The sequence below is a fragment of the Delphinapterus leucas genome, chromosome 1 (genome assembly GCF_059928025.1).
Source record: "Delphinapterus leucas isolate spDelLeu-1000000601 "Yukka" chromosome 1, BTC_Dleu_Yukka2, whole genome shotgun sequence".
In the NCBI taxonomy this organism is placed as follows: domain Eukaryota; kingdom Metazoa; phylum Chordata; class Mammalia; order Artiodactyla; family Monodontidae; genus Delphinapterus; species Delphinapterus leucas.
Genome location: NC_143129.1, coordinates 146,542,406 through 146,561,068, shown reverse-complemented (window position 1 = coordinate 146,561,068; position 18,663 = coordinate 146,542,406). Strand labels below are relative to the sequence as shown.

At 41.2% G+C, this 18,663-nt stretch overlaps 1 protein-coding gene across 3 annotated transcripts in view; it reads left to right on the top strand.

Annotated features, from left to right (window-relative positions):
* The first annotated feature begins 4,740 nt into the window (after positions 1 to 4,740).
* The window catches only part of ZYG11B (zyg-11 family member B, cell cycle regulator), a 78,084-nt gene continuing 64,161 nt past the window's right edge, over positions 4,741 to 18,663 (top strand). For all 3 annotated transcript variants that reach the window (XM_022575704.2, XM_022575703.2, XM_089922535.1), the window contains exon 1: positions 4,741 to 4,869. In XM_022575704.2, coding sequence (XP_022431412.1) covers positions 4,840 to 4,869 — 30 coding nt within the window. In that variant the 5' untranslated portion in view covers positions 4,741 to 4,839. The remainder of the gene's footprint in view (positions 4,870 to 18,663) is intronic.

Sequence of the window (18,663 nt, the reverse complement as noted above, 5' to 3'; positions counted from 1 at the left end):
TTAGGACTCCACACTTGCACTGCAGGGGGCACGGGTTGGATCCCTGGTAGGGGAAGTAAGGTCCTATATGCCTCACTGCGAAAAATAAAGAAATAAATAATTTTAAAAATTAATAATAAAAAAAAAACACGTCCTTGTGACAAACATTCTTTTAAAAAAATTTTTTTAGAAGTAGAATTGCTGGGTCAAAGTGAATGTACATTTAAAAATTTGATAAATACCACCTCCGAACTGTCCTCCATAAAAGTTCAAATTTACACTCCCACCAACAAAATGTGAGACTACCTGTTAAAACCACCACCACACAGTGTCTTATTAGACTTACAAATCCTTGTCAATCTGACAGGTGAAAAATAGTATTTCAAAGAAATTCTAATTTGCACTTCTCTTCTTGGGCAAGAGTGAGCATTTAAGAGCCATTGCTATTTCTTTTTCTGTGAACTATTTTTTTTTTTTTTTTTTTTTGCGGTACGTGGGCCTCTCACTGCTGTGGCCTCTCCCGCTGCGGAGCACAGGCTCCGGACGCGCAGGCCCAGCGGCCATGGCTCACGGGCCCAGCCACTCCGCGGAACGCGGGATCCTCCCGGACCGGGGCACAAACCCGCGTCCCCTGCATCGGCAGGCGGGCTCCCAACCACTGCACCACCAGGGAAGCCCCTGTGTGAACTATTAATTCATGTCTTTTGCACTTTTTCCCCGTGGATTTTTGTTCTTATAGATTTCACCTCTGTTTATAAATATGACAATTACCCATTTTCCTATGATACAAACTGCAAACATATATATATATGTATAGTCATTTTCATCTGACTCTTCCTATGGTGGCTTTTGCTTTACAGATTTTTTTAATTTCCACATAGTTGAATTTATCAGTCTTTTATAACATCTAAGTTTTGTTTTATACTTTAAAAGACCTTCCTCACTTTGAGATTATAGAAACTTCCATGGTTCCTTCAAGAAGTTTTTTGTTTTTTTTTTAACATTTAAATCTTTGATGTATTTGAAATTTCTCTTGGTGAACAGTGTGATGTGTAGATCCACGTTAAATTTTTCTAGAATAACTGGCTATCCAGTTATTCTAACACCAAATGTAATGCCACATTTTTTACTGATTTGATACCTTTATTATACAAAATTCTCATGTATATTTGGCCTTTCTATTCTATTTCATTGATTACAGGTCAACTGTGCTCCATTCTTTCTTTTTTTTTTTTTTTTTTTGTGGGACACGGGCCTCTCACTGTTGTGGCCTCTCCCATTGCGGAGCACAGGCTCCGGACGCGCAGGCTCAGCGGCCATGGCTCACGGGCCCAGCCGCTCTGCGGCATGTGGGATCCTCCCGGACCGGGGCGCGAACCCGTGTCCCCTGCATCGGCAGGCGGCCTGTCAACCACGGCGCCACCAGGGAAGCCCCTCTCCATTCTTTCTTGATGGCAGAGTACTGATTTTTTTATGGTGATTTCCCTCCACTACCACCAGGTCCTCATGGGAAGTGATTCTCAGTTCAGACACAGACAGTAAATCATTATTGGTCTAAGCTAATATTAGTGGTCTTATTCCCTTTGCTATTTGCTGGTTTACTCATGGCCAGTAGACTTGAGGGGAACTCTATTGAATGGCTACTAGGAATAATAAAATTCTATTAGACATACAAAGGGGGATGTTTACAAGTTGGCAGTTGGATATATAAGTCTGAAATTCAGAAGAGAGGTCTGGAATAGAGGTGTAATTTGGGGAATTATCATTACATAGATCGTATTTAAAGTAATGTGATAGGATAAAATCATGAAGGAGTGAGTATAAATGGAGAAGGTGAGAGGTCAAAGTATTGAGCCCTGGGGCACTGCAGTATTTAGTGTTTTTTTCTTTTTCTGGCTGCACTGAGAGATCTTAGTTCCCCTGACTCGTGCCCCCTGCAGTGGAAGCACAGAGTCTTAACCACCAGACCACCAGGGAATTCCTGGCACTGCAGTATTTAGAGGTCAGAGAAATGTGGAGAGACCAAGAGCAGCCAGTAAGACAGAAGAAGAACCAGGGCAGTGGAGTGTCATAGTAGGCAAGGAGGAGGAATTGATAAGCTGTGTCTAGTGCTCTTGGTAGGTCAAATAACACTGATGACTGATCGTTGTGAGTAAATGGACATCACCGCTGACCTTGACAAGAGCATTTCAGTGGAGTGGTGAGGAGAAAGCTCAACTGGACAGGGTTCCACAGGAAATGGGAAAAAGGAAGTGAAGACATCAAGTACAGTACAGACCACCTTTGTGAGACATTTTGCTGTAAAAAAGAGCAGAGAAATGGGGGCTGGAGGGTCAAGCTCAGTCAAGAGAGATTTTGTTTGTTTTAAGATGGAAGAAATACATTCATTTTGGTATGCCAATGGGAAAGAAAAACAGAAAAATCATGACGTAGAAGAGAGGAGAATTGCTGGATAGATGTCTCTGAGAAAGTGAAATGGTAGGAACCTAGCACTGTGCTACTCAAAGTGTGACCTGTATACTAGTGATGGTCCACAAAAGTTTGTCACCAGTTTGTGACAGAAATCAAGAGTAAATATTTAGAAACTTTTATAGCAATTTGACAGAAAAATGTTATGTCTATTGGATCTAATAAAAAACAAACAAAAAATCTGACTGGAGTAGTCAAAATTCATAGAGACAGAAAGTATTATAGAATGGTTGTTGTCAGGATCTGATGGGAGGAGGGAATGAGGAGTTATTGTTTAATGGATGCAGAGTTTCAGTTTTGCAGGATGACAAGAGCTCTGGAGTTGGATGGTGGTTATGGTAGCACAACAATGTGAAGGTAGTTAATGTCACTGAACTGTACACTTAAGAATGGTTAGGAGGGTAAAAAAACTATATCTATATCTATATTTGGGCTTGCATTTTGTATGTCTGTTTTTAAATTTAATTTTCTAGTAATTTTTATTGCATTTTACAAAAATATAGGTTTATGGCTAATTGCGGGAAGAAAACAAGTCCTTTTGCACGAGTTTGAGAAGAATTGAGGAGGGTTTGACCTTAGCTAAAAGGCAAATAGTTCGTTTGTAGTAAGGAAAGGAAGGCAGAGTATAGGAGCAGAGTTACAAGCAGAGCAGAGTTATAGGTAGGTTGCAAGTCATGGTGGTGGTAGTGGTGGTGGGAACTTATAGATGTTCTCTTTTGTTTGCTTTATTTCACAGTAAATTGGAAGTGAAATCATCAGGTAAGTGAGATTGGGGGCTTCCCTGGTGGTGCAGTGGTTAAGAATCTGCCTGCCAATGCAGGGTACATGGGTTTCAGCCCTGGTCCGGGAAGATCCCACATGCCATGGAGCAACTAAGCCTGTGTGCCACAACTACTGAGCCTGTGCTCTAGAGCCCGCAAGCCACAACTACTGAGCCCACGTGTCACAACTACTGAAGCCTGCGTGCCTAGAGCCCATGCTCTGCAACAAGAGAAGCCACCGCAGTGAGAAGCCCGCGCACCGCAACGAAGACCCAATGCAACCAAAAATAAATAAATTTATTAAAATAAAAAGAAGTATTGGAAGTTTGAAGAGAGAGATATGAAATAGTTATCTGGTGGGGTGCGGGAGTGATGAAACTGGAGAAATGTAGTAGGATAGCCAAGCATTAAGGGCTTATTTGATGATAATGATATCAAATGTAGGTGGAGGCCAGTCAGTATGATTTTGCATTTTTTTCCACTCTACCCCCTTTTGTTTGTTTTTGTTTTTGTTTTTTTGAGGTACGCGGGCCTCTCACTGTTGTGGCCTCTCCCGTTGCGGAGCACAGGCTCCGGACGCGCAGGCTCAGCGGCCATGGCTCACGGGCCCAGCCACTCCGCGGCATGTGGGATCCTCCCGGACCGGGGCACGAACCCGTGTGCCGTGCATCGGCAGGCGGACTCTCAACCACTGCGCCACCGGGAAGCCCTCTACCCCCTTTTGCTACAGGATTACAGTTTCCTCAGGTGAGTACAGGGAAAGGAAAGAAGGACTGGAGAAATGAAGATGAATACCTAGGACTGACTGATTTTCATAATGGACATAGAAGCTGAGCTGTTCATGAAAGGAAATGAGGACATAGGATAGTGCGAAGAATAGTGAAAAGGTAGTAAGATTCTGAGTCTTGGTGGAGCTGAAGAGTTTTTGGAGCTGGGTATTAGAGGAAGTGAGCTAGAAAGGAAGGAGGTTGAGGTGGGAGAGTTGGGTGATTAAAACTGAGATTATAGAGGAGTTACAGTTACTGGAAATGCGAAGACCTAAAGTATGAACAAGGAAATGAGAAGCTGAGGCAAGGGTGATCCCTACAGGAGAGGAACCTGAGACGTTAGGGCATTGGAGGAATCATCTAAAACAACTGAAATCACCAAGAATTATGACAATAAGAATAAATGACAATAAACCAGAGCACAGGGGTCTATAGGTGACCGAAAGGAGTGACAGCTCTAATCTCCTGTTACGTCGTGTATTTAAAGCTCTTATTTATAAGCTCTAGTTATTTGAGTAAGTGTGGCTCCTTTAAGGGCCTGGGAGGGGGAGAAGCCAGAAATCGGGGGCGGGGCAGGTGGGGGGGGTTATTGTTGGTACTCCTCCGCCGAGTCTGCGCAGTGAGAGAGAGGAGGCGGGGCCAAGCTCCTACTGGCGGCGAGGGCGGGGCCTAGGGGGCGGAGTCTGCGCTCCGGGTCGGGCTGCGGCTGCGGCTGCTACCCTTCCAGCTTGTGAAGCAGGGAGGCCGAGGCCTGGGCCAAGCCCGGAGCCGCTGTTCATCGGAGCCTCCTGGAGCCCCCGCGCAGGTTCAGCCTGGGGGCGGGCTCAGGCCCGGCCCGCCGCGGAGCCCAGGACAGAGGTTGCATGCCCGAGGACCAGGCCGGCGCAGCCATGGTGAGGGAGCGAGGCCTGCCTGAGCCGCAGCCGCCAGCCACCCTGGACCCCGCAGCCCTGCCCTCCCCAGCTCTGATGCCCCGTCTGCTCCTGCCTTTACCTCCCCACCTTGTTACCTCCCCCTCGGGGACCGACTCCTTCTTCCCCTTGGTCTCCGGCCGCCTACTGGGGTGACAGCCCTCCCCCCCTTAATCTCTCTCCACTCGGTGACACCCTTTTTTTAAATCACCCCCAGTGACAGCTTCTTTCGCGTTCGCCTTTGCCTATTCCTCCTCGTCCTTTAACCCGACCTTCCTTTTCTCCTCTACCATTTTGCCTTGTTCTCTCTTTTGGGAAGTCTACGCCGTCCTTCTTTTTCCTCCCTCTTTTTCGCTCCTGCTCTTTGCTCTCGCTTCTTACCCCCTTTCACCATTTTATTTCCACTGCCCTCTCCTCTCTGTATCCTTTCTCCTTTTCGTCCTCCACCATCCACATTTCCTCTCCCCCTTATCGGATGTCCTCTCTTCCCCGCTCTCACAGCTGTCCCCATTTCCTTCTACGGGATTCAAGGGTTTAAGCAGGAACAATTTGAGGACGATTGCTTCCCAGGAGCTGTAGGGCGGGCAGATAGCGGGTCGCAGGCTTTCTTTCTTCTTCCTTTTCTTTTTTGTAGAGGGAAGAGGGAGATTGGAGGTGTTGGAGAGAGTCTGCAAGCCTTATTACCTAATGTCAATGCAAAACCTGAGTTGATAGTGTGTTTTGGAGTGATGGAGTGAGGCATGGGGTGAGGGCCGGCATGCATACTATGGCCTTATGAGATATCTAGCCTTTTGACAGAAATAACTTAAAACGTTTTAAAATGAATGTTTTTTTTTTGAGTATCTTTTAATGTGGAGTTACAGTTTGGGAAATTAAAAAATATTTATTTACAAGCTTTACTATTACTCAGAACAAATGGTTTTTGTTTGGAGGCAGAGACCAGAGCATCTGGAGACCGAAAATCAGCTTGGCAGTCAGATTGTGACAGCCTCTTTAATACCTTGTATTATCTTCATTTGTTTTGCCCTCTCTGCTTTTAGTTGGGAGAGCCTTACATTTGCAAATTTTCTCTCTCCTTCCTGTTTCTCTCTCTTGCCTGTTTGAAGCTTCAGTGGGTTTTTCATTGAGTTGGGTTACACATGGTTTGCAGTTTATTTAATGAACCTTTTGCTCCATTATATGCAGCAATCTAAATTTTGGTCTCTGGGAGGAATAAGACATTCTAGTCAAAACGAAGTCCTGGTAATTATGTTCTCCTAGGAGGTTAGTTAATTTCTGTTTTTTCCCCATCTGCTTTTTTGGAAAGTGGTTTATTATAAAGCTATTTAATCGGTGAACTTTCCCTAACTCACTGACTCTGCATTTTTAGGTTGTCATTCTCCAGTGTCTGACTCCACAACAATCCTTCACATTCACAACTCATCACACTGTCATTGTATGTTAACCTGTTTCTTCCCCTGAAATGTGAGTTCTTCTAGGCAGTGACTATGCCTTACTTAACTCCTGTTATTACCAGTGCCCAGGCCAGGTAGGTGCTTGAATGATTTCACTTTATGGTCTCATTTTCCTATCTGACAAATATAATCTTGAACTGAAATTTGAGGCAACTAGTGGACTACACAGAAAGAGTGAGTTTGAGAATCTTATTTTTGGTGCAAAAAGGAAATTTAGTAAGATGCGATGATCTTCTTTTCAGAATAAAGAGCTGTCCCATCAGATACACCAAATGGCTAGATTTTTGGAAGTGTTAGCCATCCCACTGAGAATGAATGTATGAGTACAGAGGGAGTTATGAACTCCTTTTTGGGTATTTAGGATCCAAAAGTGCCGTTTGAGCTGGGCCTGAAAGGTGAGTAGGATTTATATAGATCATTTTGGGTAGGGGAAGAATGCTTTGTTGTGAATGTGAGTAGAAAGTAATTAGGATGTATTGTAGGTAGCAGGATTACCTTTATGTGACATGAAGAATGCAGGAATGAGGATGTGTAGTAGGAAATGAGACTAGAAAGACATTAGACATGGTTATGGTTTATTAGACTTTGTCTCCAACTAACTGGATTTTTCCTTACTTGTTAAAACACATGCACACAGTGTAAAAGTATATGTATGGGAGAGGTGAAGAGAAGGCAAAATATTAGCTTATTATGAGCTAGGAATTATTCGTAGAGGCTACTTTAAAAAATTTCCTTGTGTAACAGGTGTAGTAGGCACTCAATAAATAGAACCAAACATTATTATAAAGCTTCGTATTTTATATTTTTCAAAATTTTCATTGTTATGTTGTGTTTTGAATAGCTAGGGATGGCTTCCCAAAGGATCCTACTTTCAGGAAGAAACCTAAAGGATTAAATTACAGGAGTTGTGTTGTGGAAAACCAGATAGAACAAATAGCACATGTGAATGACCTGTAATAGTACTCTCTCTTGCCTGTTAACCCTGCATATCCTGGAGTTCTCAGCTCAAGGAAGTCAGGGAAACCCCAACTGCCCTGCCTACTCATCAGAAAAACTCCCAAACAACCCTAAGTCACACACCTCCATTATGTAACTCTCTTTCATAGAATACACATCAATTGTAATTTTGTATTTCTTGCTCTGACTTTTTGGTTAATGTCTGTCTCTACCCCCAGACCATAAAAGTCAATGATACAGAAGTGGCTTTTGACTAGCTTCTGAGGGCCAGGTAATGTTCTAGGCATTGTGGTTACAGCGGTTTTAAAAAAAAGGCATGGTCTCTTGGGGTAAGGAAGATAGACAGTAAACAAATGTGTAATGAGAATAGTTATAAATGCTAAGAAGAAACGAATCAGGGTAAGGGATAAAGTGATATCTATTTGTGTATGGCAACTATTTAAAATAGTATGGTTAGGCAGCAACACTAATAGCTAATATTTATTAACATGACTGTGTATAGGCCCTGTTTTAAGTGCTTTACATATTTTATCTCATTTAATCCTCATAGCAACCCAATGAGGTAAGTATTAGCTCTTTGAAGGTAGAGACCGTGTTTGTTTGGCTCATATTGTATCTTTTTTTTTTTGCGGTACGCGGGCCTCTCACTGCTGTGGCCTCTCCCATTGCGGAGCACAGGCTCCGGACGCGCAGGCTCAGCGGCCATGGCTCACGGGCCCAGCCGCACGTGGGATCCTCCCGGACCGGGGCATGAACCTGCGTCCCCTGCATCGGCAGGCGGACTCTCAACTACTACGCCACCAGGGAAGCCCCTCATATTGTATCTTTAACACCTACATAGTGCCTGGTGCATAATAAGTGCTTAATAAATATTTGTTGAATGGATGGATGACTTTGGGGAGGGTCAGAAAAAGTCAGGGAGGCTTTGTTGAGAAGGGACATTTGAATTGGAGTTTTAACTTCTGGGTTTTATTGGGTAAGAGTTAGAAAAGGAAAGCCATTCTTTTTTTTTTTTTTTTTGTGGTACGCGGGCCTCTCACTGTTGTGGCCTCTCCCGGTTGCGGAGCATAGGCTCCAAACACGCAGGCCCAGCGGCCATGGCTTACGGGCCCAGCCGCTCCACGGCATGTGGGATCTTCCCAGACCGGGGCACAAACCTGTGTCCCCTGCATCGGCAGGTAGACTCTAAACCACTGTGCCACCAGGGAAGCCCAGGAAAGCCATTCTTGGCAAAGGGACTAACTTGAGCATAGAAGCTGAAACTGAAGGATGTATGCAGGGAAATGTATGATTCTAGCATTAAGGGTGTGATAGGATGCAAGACTAGGAGAGCCTAGGGGCAAATTATGGAGGACCTTGAATCATAGGCCCAGGAGTTTGGGCCTCATTGTAAAAACCTTGGGTACCTTGAAAGATGTGAAGGAATTATCATAAGAGATTTTGAGGATGATCACTCCAAATCAATATGAAACATGATTTGGAGTGGCAAGAGCTGTTGCACTAGTCTGGGTGAAAGGGAAGTGCATGAACTTTCACCCTAACCCTGTGGTGGTGGTGGTGATGATTTAAATTGGAGGAAGGTGAGTATAGGGAAATGAAATAGGAAGATCTGGCACACCACTTTTTGGCTAAGTGAATTTTCCACAGAGGCATTACTAAGGAGTTATAGAATCACTAACAGCTTTGCAATTTTGCTCTCTGGGCCTCGGTTTTCATATATTATGCTGCCTTTAGGGATTTATGAGAATATGAAAACAAGGTAAATTTACCATACCAAAGTCCTTAATTTACAAACAGTAAGTCTCCCAAAGGTCATGTGTTAGGTCATATAGAGGGAGAATTAGCACTTCCCAACATTATTTAATTTTTTAAAATAGTTTTTGTATGATATGAGAAAGGAGTAATTTTAATATATATATATTTAATATATTTATTTTTGAATTATATATATAGGTTATTTAATAATATACTGAACAAAATACCTTAAATTTCAGCCATTACTGTTCAACAAATGACACATTAACATAAGATAAAGCATATTTTTAAATGAATATATATTATAGTGTAGATTGAAATTAATTATGCTTATGGCATCAAAATAGATAAGAACTGACTTTTTAACCTTAAATTAGGAATTCTTGCTTTTTTTGTACTTTAAAAATCAGTGGGTGTTTTTAAATTAATTTTTATTGGGCTATAGTTGATTTACAATGTTGTGTTAGTTTCTGGTGTACAACAAAGTGAATCAGTTATACATACATATATCCACTCTTTTAAAAATTCTTTTCCCATATAGGTCATTACAGAGTATTGAGTAGAGTTCCCTGTGCTATACAGTAGGTCCTTATTAGTTATCTATTTTATATATAGTAGTGTGTATATGTCAACCCCAATCTCCCAACCCCCTACCCTGCTTCCCCCTTGATAACCATAAGTTTGGTTTCTACATCTGTGACTCTATCTCTCTTTCGTAAATAAGTTCATTTGTACCGTTTTATAAGATTCTACTTATAAGCGATATTATACGCTATTTGTCTTTCTCTGTCTGACTTACTTCACTCAGTATGACAATCTCTAGGTCCATCCATGTTGCTGCAGATGGCATTATTTCATTTTTTTATGGCTAAGTAATATTCCATTTTATGTATGTACCACATCTTCTTTATCCATTCCTTCGTCAGTGGACATTTAGGTTGCTTCCATGTTCTGGCTATTGTAAATAGTGCTGCAATGAACATTGGGGTACATGTATCTTTTTCAATTATGGTTTTCTCTGGATATATGCCCAGGAGCGGGATTGCTGGATCATATGGCAACTCTATTTTTAGTTTTTTAAGGAACCTCCATACTGTTCTCCATAGTGGCTGTACCAATTTAACATTCCCACCAACAGTGTACGAGGGTTCCCTTTTCTCCACACCCTCTCCAGCATTTGTTGTTTGTAGATTTTTTTTTTTTTAGATGTTGGGGATAGGAGTTTATTAATTAATTAATTTATTTTTGCTGTGTTGGGTCTTCCTTTATGTGCGAGGGCTTTCTCTAATTGTGGCAAACGGGGGCCTCTCTTCATCGCGGTGCGCGGGCCTCTCACTATCGCGGCCTCTCTTGTTGCGGAGCACAGACTCCAGACGCGCAGGCTCAGTAGTTGTGGCTCACAGGCCTAGTTGCTCCGCGGCATGTGGGATCCTCCCAGACCAGGGCTCGAACCCGTGTCCCCTGCATTAGCAGGCAGATTCTCAACCACTGCGCCACCAGGGAAGCCCTGTAGATTTTCTGATGATGGTCATTCTGATTGGTGTGAGGTGATACCTTATTGTAGTTTTGATTTGCATTTCTTTAATAATTAGACATGTTGAGCATCTTTTCATGTGCTTTTTGGTTGTCTGTATGTCTTGTTTGGAGAAATATCTATTTAGATCTTCTACCCATTTTTTGATTGGGTTCTTTGTTTTTTCGATATTGAGCTGCATGAGCTGTTTGTATATTTTGGAGATGAATCCCTTGTCAGTTGCTTCATTTGCAAATATTTTCTCCCATTCTGTGGGTTGTCTTTTTGTTTTGTTTATGGTTTCCTTTGCTGTGCAAAAGCTTTTAAGTTTAATTAGGTCCCATTTGTTTACTTTTGTGTTTATTTTCATTACTCTATGAGGTGGATCAATAAAAATCAGTAGGTTTTTATAATTTTTCTGTTTCTAAGTGACAAAACAAAAAGAATGGTTCTAGGCTGTTGCTTGCAAGCTTGTCTCCACAGATAAAACATTGGAGGTACGGATAGTTTATTTCTAATATTGAAAATCCAAATTGGATATAACTGTCATCACATTTCTTTTTTTAATACTTAAAAAAAATACTGAGATACCTTGATGTACCATTTAAGAATCCTGATAAGATAAATGCACTCATTTACTCTTATTTCATCATCAGTGCAGCTTGTGTTTCCTGTCTTTAACCAACAGTTCATTCTAAGAATAAAAATAATTTAAAATTACTGTGTTGCTCTGTGTTCAGATGAAGTTATAACAACTGAGTGACTATAATATGATGAGCCAGTTTTCTCATTTCCACTAATTCACACATGTTCAGTGGATAAATTTTTGGACACTCTCAACTATTCTGTTTTTACAGGAGAACAATTGAAATAATTATTTTATTAGATGGTCAAAAATATACAAATTGGTGTTTACATGTGTATAACTGAGTTACTTTGCTGTAAGCAGAGATTGGTACAACATTGTAAATCAACTATACTTCAATTAAAAAATATTTTTAAATATACAAAATGAAATAGGTATCAATGTTGAATTTAATGATTGAATCATCCATGAATTAGGAAATGCTGGCTAGAACACTACTTTTTGCATAGGTTCTAAAGCTAACCCTTAAAAACATATAACCAATAAGTAGCAGAAATAGTCATTATCTGCAATAGAATAAAAGACATTTTTAATGCTAATAATTAAAATGGAAAATAATGTTAAAACAAAATTCTTTTTCTTTTTACAGAACTTTGTTTTTGTTTTTTTAGTTTTGGCTGTGTTAGGTCTTCGTTGCCGTGCACAGGCTGTCTCTAGTTGTGGCGAGTGGGGGCTACTCTTCGTTGCGGTGTGCGGGCTTCTCATTGTGGTGACTTCTCTTGTTGCAGAGCACAGGCTCTAGGTGCACGGGCTTCAGTAGTTGTGGCATGCGGGCTCCAGAGCGCAGGCTCAGTAGTTGTGGCACATGGGCTTAGTTGCTCCACGGTGTGTGGGATTTTCCCGGTCTAGGGATCGAACCCGTGTCCCCTGCGTTGGCAGGCAGATCTTAACCACTGTGCCACCAGGGAAGCCCAAAACAAAATTCTTAAATGCTGGGACATTTATTTAGAGAGCATGATCTCAAACATTTAGTGAGCACACAGTGTATCAGGTGATATACTAATTAATCTTTACAGTTCCATGAGGTTGATGATGCTTTCTCATTGCACAGTTAAGAAAACTGAGGCTTTGAGAAATCAGGGAACTTTCCTATAGTCATATACCTAATAAGTGACAGAACAGGATTCAAGCACAGGTTTGTCCAACCCCTAAGTCTGTGCTATTTCAAACACCTTCCCTGTACTCTATGAGACTGTAGGAATCTAAACTGAATTCAGGCATTTAAAATATTTGTACTGTTGTTTCCATTATAAAAGTAATTCATATTTATTGAATATGTCAAAGGGTATATATAATTTTATGGTTCTTGATCCATATTGCCAAATCGTCTTTCTACAAAGCATTTGGAGAGTATCAGATGTTGGTGGCATTCTGTGTTTAGCATTTAGATACCTTTTTAACATTGAAAAGCTTGAGACACGTGACAGGAATATGGTTTTAGAATACATCAGCTGGGGGAGAAAACCAAAAGGCTGGTAGAAATTAAGTATTATTTTAAAGTGATACTGCACTCTTAATTCTAACAGTATCTACTGTGCACTGAAAGTGTACATTTCAAGATATTATTGTGGACAGAGCATACTTGGTATTCATGTAAATTTGTGGACTCTTCACTATGCTTAAGAAACCTACAGTTTAGGCCCCACTAGTTTATAGTGGTCTTATAGCCCTGCTGCAGCCACACAGATTGTACTGCACAACTCAGGTGGCAGCTGTACATATGGCCAGCAATGGGTCTACAAAGACCTGTATCCTGTGTACTTGGCAGCATCTAGCACATAGTGGGGGCTCAGCAAATAGTTTTGCATAGTATACTAGGATTCTTAAGATCTAATTCTATTTTTTTTTTTTTTTTTTTTTTGCGGTACACGGGCCTCTCACCGCTGTGGCCTCTCCCGCTGCGGAGCACAGGCTCTGGATGTGCAGGCTCAGCGGCCATGGCCCACGGGCCCAGCCGCTCCACGGCACGTGGGATCTTCCTGGACCGGGGCACGAACCCGCGTCCCCTGCATCGGCAGGCGGACTCTCAACCAGTGCGCCACCAGGGAAGCCCTTAAGATCTAATTCTTTAATGAGCTAATCATTTTATGAGAAAAAGTCGTTTCATTTCCTGCTCAGTAATACTGAGCACACATGCTATGTATCGTGCCTCTAGTTTTGCTTACACTGTTACTTTAACCTAGATGCTGTACCCTTCTTGATTATTTAACCTTCAGGTGTCCCCTTAAACCCTACCTCCTTGTGAAGCCTTCATTTACCCTCAGGCAGCCTTGGGTTCCTCCTTTCCTGTTTGCCTCCCCTGTACATTATATGTGCTTTGGTTACAGCAGTTACCCGGTGGTGGTATTTTTGTTAAGGAGGCTGGCTTTCTCTCCAGATTATGAGCGCCCTGAGGGTAAGAACAGAGTTGTATTTTTTCAGCTTCATGTCTTAAGCACTTGGCATAATGCATGAGACACAGTAAGTAAATAAATATTTGTTCAATGAAAGAATGTGTGTATTTTGTAGAGAAGTGCGTAAGGTGATGTTAACTGAGATGTGAGTCATGAAAAAGGGGAAAAAAAGGTGACACTCTGTACAGGTCCCCTGAGGGGAAAAAGAGTTTTGATGGGTAAGAAACTTTGGATCAGATAGTTTCTCTTACTAGCGTTAAGTGATACTTTTGACCTAGGATAAACATTTCTGTACAGAAGAGTTCATCAGAAAGAGTTGGGGAAGATGCCAAGTGATTTCAAGATGAATTGCAAAGCAATATCCCTTTGTATAAAAATTTACAAATTATTTGTCTGTAATTTGTGGAGGTATCCTTCTGGAGAACAGAATATTTAAATACAGATAGTAAAGAATCAGTGACTGGTAAATGTAGAGGGGTGGTTAATTATTTAAACATTTTGTTAGCTCTGTATAAAGATCTGTTTTCTTTTTTCCAATCTCCAGTTCTCCCTCGTATAAACACTTTTCTTAGCTCTCAAAAGCATCTTAATGCCTGTTCAATGTCATATTCTCCTTTTCTAAGGGCATTTTTAAAAAGTTTCAATGTTCTTAGTTACATAATATCAGTTATATTCTTTTCATAGGCCTTTTAACCTATGGCAAATCGTTTTATCTCTCTGTGCCTCCATTTTTAAATCTCTAAAGTGAAAAGGTTGTATTAAATCCTCTCTGTGATCCCTTCCACCTCTTAAAAAAATGTAGTAAGATGCTAGCATGTTAAAGGTAAATATTTTAGTAAAGTAGATATATTCTATTACCTATAGTACTGTGGAATCAGGGCATGCCGCTTTTTTTTTTCCTTTCTTCTTTATAAATTTATTTGATTTATTTTTGGCTACATTGGGTGTTCGTTGCTTTGGGTCTTTGTTGCTGCGCGCCGGCTTTCTCTAGTTGTGGTGAGCGGGGGCTACTCTTCGTTGCGGTGCTCAGGCTTTTCATTGCAGTGGCTTCTCTTGCTGTGGAGCACAGGTTCTAGGTGCACGGGCTTCAGTAGTTGTGGCATACGGGCTCAGTAGTTGTGGCTCGCGGGCTCTAGAGTGCAGGCTCAGTAGTTGTGGCACATGGGCTTAGTTGCTCAGGGGCATGTGGGATCTTCCCGGCCCAGGACTCGAACCCGTGCCCCCTGCGTTGGCAGGCGGATTCTTAACTACTGCACCACCAAGGAAGTCCCAAGCTGCTTTTATAGGTTTTAATTTTGTGTAAACTCCATTAATATATTACCCAATTTTTCACACCAGAAACCCTTCATGCAATTATGTTAATATTCCCGTGGTACTTTAGTATTTTAAAGACACGTTCATACACATCCCATTTATTCCTCACTGCCATTTTGTGAGGTAGTCAAGATGGAGGTTTAGCATTGGTTTTACAGATAAGCAAACTGAGAAGTTAATTTATTTGCCTAAGGACACACAGCTACTAAGTAGCAGAGCCAGGACTGACTGCAAGCCCAGTGCTCTTTCCATTATTAACTGAGCTTCTCTGTTTACCATATTATATTTCAAAACTAATGCTAGTAGTTTAGAGGAAAATAATGCTTAAGTATATCTTTGAGTTGTTGATTCCTATGATCTGCTCATCTGCTCAGTGATTACTGACCTGAATTTTTGTTTTGTTTCTTAGAATAGCTTTATTACATGAGCTAAGATGGACGGGAAGGGGATTTACTTACCTTTGCAGGCCTTGATCTTTTTTAGATAGAAATCTAGCTCCTTGCCCTATAACACACAGCCATTTGCCACACTGCCCAAGCCTTGAAGTGACACATGCAAGAAGCTTGCCTTACCTGCATTTTTATTTGGTGTCTAGGGATCTCTGAAGAGTAGTTGGTGGGTTTTTTTTGGTGGTGGTTGTTTTTTCTGGCTGCACCACATGGCATGTGGAATCTTGTTTCCCTGACCAGGGATCCAACCCATGCCCCCTGCAGTGGAAGCGCAGAATCCTAACCACTGGACCGCCAAGGAATTCCCTAGTTGGTGGGTTTTTTTAAAAAGAAAAATAATTCCCCTCTGTCCATGCCAAATAATTCAAAAGATCTGTACCCTTGAGCACAATATATCTGTGCCTTTGGTACTACCTTCTTGACCTTCTCCCTCATTTGTAAAATGATTGTATTTGGGGAAAGAGAAGGTAAAGGGATTAAATCAAATCTAAGGTTACATTAGGTGTTTGTTCCTGGAAGTCTAACTTGGTTGAATCAGTAAAAAATACAAGGGGAAAAAAAACCCATAAACTAAAAAGAGATTTCCCATGGAATACTACTAAAATGAGGAATCACAGATTGGTCCAATATCTGAACTTTCTTATATCAAAATGAACTCAAATGACATTTGTCTGCTTTTCAATCCCATTGTTTAATTTCAAGGCTAGACTTGGGACTTAATATTTCTCTCTAGACATACAGTCTCTTTCTCTAGGAGCAAATAAGTATTTTAAATACACCTAATAATAAATTTGTGCTTGACTGTTCGTTTATTCATTCAACAAACATTTAGTGCCTACTATGTAGCAGGCATTATTGTTGGCTCTGGGAATACAGCAGTGAACAAAACATAGTGTTTGGTCTATGGAGTTTATATTGTATAGTAGTAGCTAACGTTTATTGAGCATTTAATATATGCCAGTCACTGTTCTAAGTGTCTTTCACCTAAAATTTATTTAATTCTGACAACAATCCTGTAATGTAGGTACTGTTATTGTCTGTATTTTACAGATCAGGAAACTGAGGTATGGGGAGATTAAGTATTTATGCCTAAAGTTATATTGTTTTGTAAGTGGTAGAGCTGGCATTTTAATCCAGGCAGTCTGACTCCCAAACCCATGCTTTTCATTGCAGTGTTACATAGTCCTTCAGAGAGATGTCAGTAAAAAAATTTATTTCTAGTACTGAAATTGTCCAGTTTGTAATCTTTGTAGTCACCTGGTTTCTGGTCCAATCTTTAGGAAAAAATCATCCAGGGTTACAAAAAAAAGGAGTACTGTCAGAGCCATTACCTTCTATTGGAGGATCTGTCAAGTCCTAGGAGCCTTTCAGGTAGGAGATGAGATTTTTTAGCCTGTCATATGAATCGGAACTGAGACAACTACATAAAGCCAGGACCCTAACACCTAACAAAATGCCCACACTGTTGGTGAAAATGTAGACTAAAAAATATCTGCTTGATGGTGTAGGGAAACAAAGGAACTTATTTATCTTGACATGGTCTCTGGATGGGAAAATTCTCTCTTGAGAATTTACAATCATGAACCTTCTGCCCTGTGTGTCTGAAACTTGAATTTATATAACTTGTGCAAGATCATGACTATTAAGTGAGAAGGGAACATTTACTGAGTAATTACTCTGTTAGGCATTGTGCTGGGGGCTTTAAACACATCTTTGCCCTTCATCCTGACAGTAGCATCACGAGATAAGTACTAATATTATCCCCATTCTACAAAGGACAGGACTGAGGATCAGAAGAGCTAGGTAATTTGCAGTATAGCAGCACTGAATTCAAATCTTGGTCCAGTATTCTTGCTGCTAAGCACAATGCCTCTGGAAGCGTCACTTCATTTTTGTGCCTCAGCTTCCTTAACTGTAAAATGAAATTTGTAATATATTTCTTTTTAATTCCTTTTGCTAAATAAAGTTCCTTTTTTACTTCATAAAGTTATCAATTGAAATAAAGGATGTGAATTTGCTTTATTCACTGTAAGCTGCTGTTACTGGCATCATCCGTAAAGTGTATTTTTCCTTTTAATTAAGCAAAAGAGAGACCTCATTATTCATCAATTTTGAAGTCCACAAGGTCTGTCTTGAGAAATTAAGGCAATCTTAATATTTTTTTTTCTTTTTTTTTTTTTTTTTGCGGTACGCGGGCCTTCCACCGCTGTGGCCTCTCCCGTTGCGGAGCACAGGCTCCGGATGCGCAGGCCCAGCGGCCACAGCTCACGGGCCCAGCGGCCCCGCGGCATGTGGGATCCTCCCAGACCAGGGTACGAACCCACGTCCCCTGCATCGGCAGGCGGACTCCCAACCACCGCACCACCAGGGAAGCCCCAAATCTTAATACTTTTTGTGTCAGATATTTCCTGAAGTAGTTTCATGAGGAGAAATAAAATGAATTTTGAGATAAGTTACCATCTAGTAACTTACTGATTCATTCAACTATTAATTTATTGGATACATTTTTGAGGACTTTAGTTCCCAAATATAAAAGATGCCTGATCTATTTCATTTTTTATCATACCAGCAACAGTGGAAGCCCCAGTCTCCTCCAACAGTAGACTACAATTGCAATATGTAGTCAATTCTCAGTGTCCCCCACCTCCCCACTTGCTAGAAATAAGTAGCCCACTGCTCAGAATGCTGAAATGCTTCTTTGTCATGACCCTGGCAATATAGTCACAGAATGAAGCTTTTAAATATATAAAACAAAGCAACGAGCAAATTATATAACTAAGTCACAGGGAAGTGACTGAGTATGCCTCTAGCTGAGTATTGCATAGATGACTAAATACTTCAAGGAAGGAGAGTATAAGAAAGAAAATTTTAAATTTAGGAAGATTAAAAGAAAGCCATGAGAAGAAGGTTAGGAAGAGCTAATGAGTATCAATGTGTGATTCCTCAGAGACTGCTTATGAAGAAGTCTGTCTGATACTTGGAAGTGTTGCAAAGCTCCTACCAAATATGTACCATACAAATATAGCTTGTTGGAGTTCCAGTAATTTCTTGGAAGAGAGCTTTGTAATCAGTGCCTCAGCAATGTTGTCTTGAGTTGATAGTAGTTTTTTTTATTGTTACTAGTTTTTTTTTTTTGCGATACGCGGACCTCTCACTGTTGTGGCCTCCTGTTGCGGAGCACAGGCTCCGGACGCTCAGGCTCAGCAGCCATGGCTCACGGGCCCAGCCGCTCCGCGGCACGTGGGATCTTCCCGGACCGGGGCACGAACCCGTGTCCCCTGCATCGGCAGGCGGA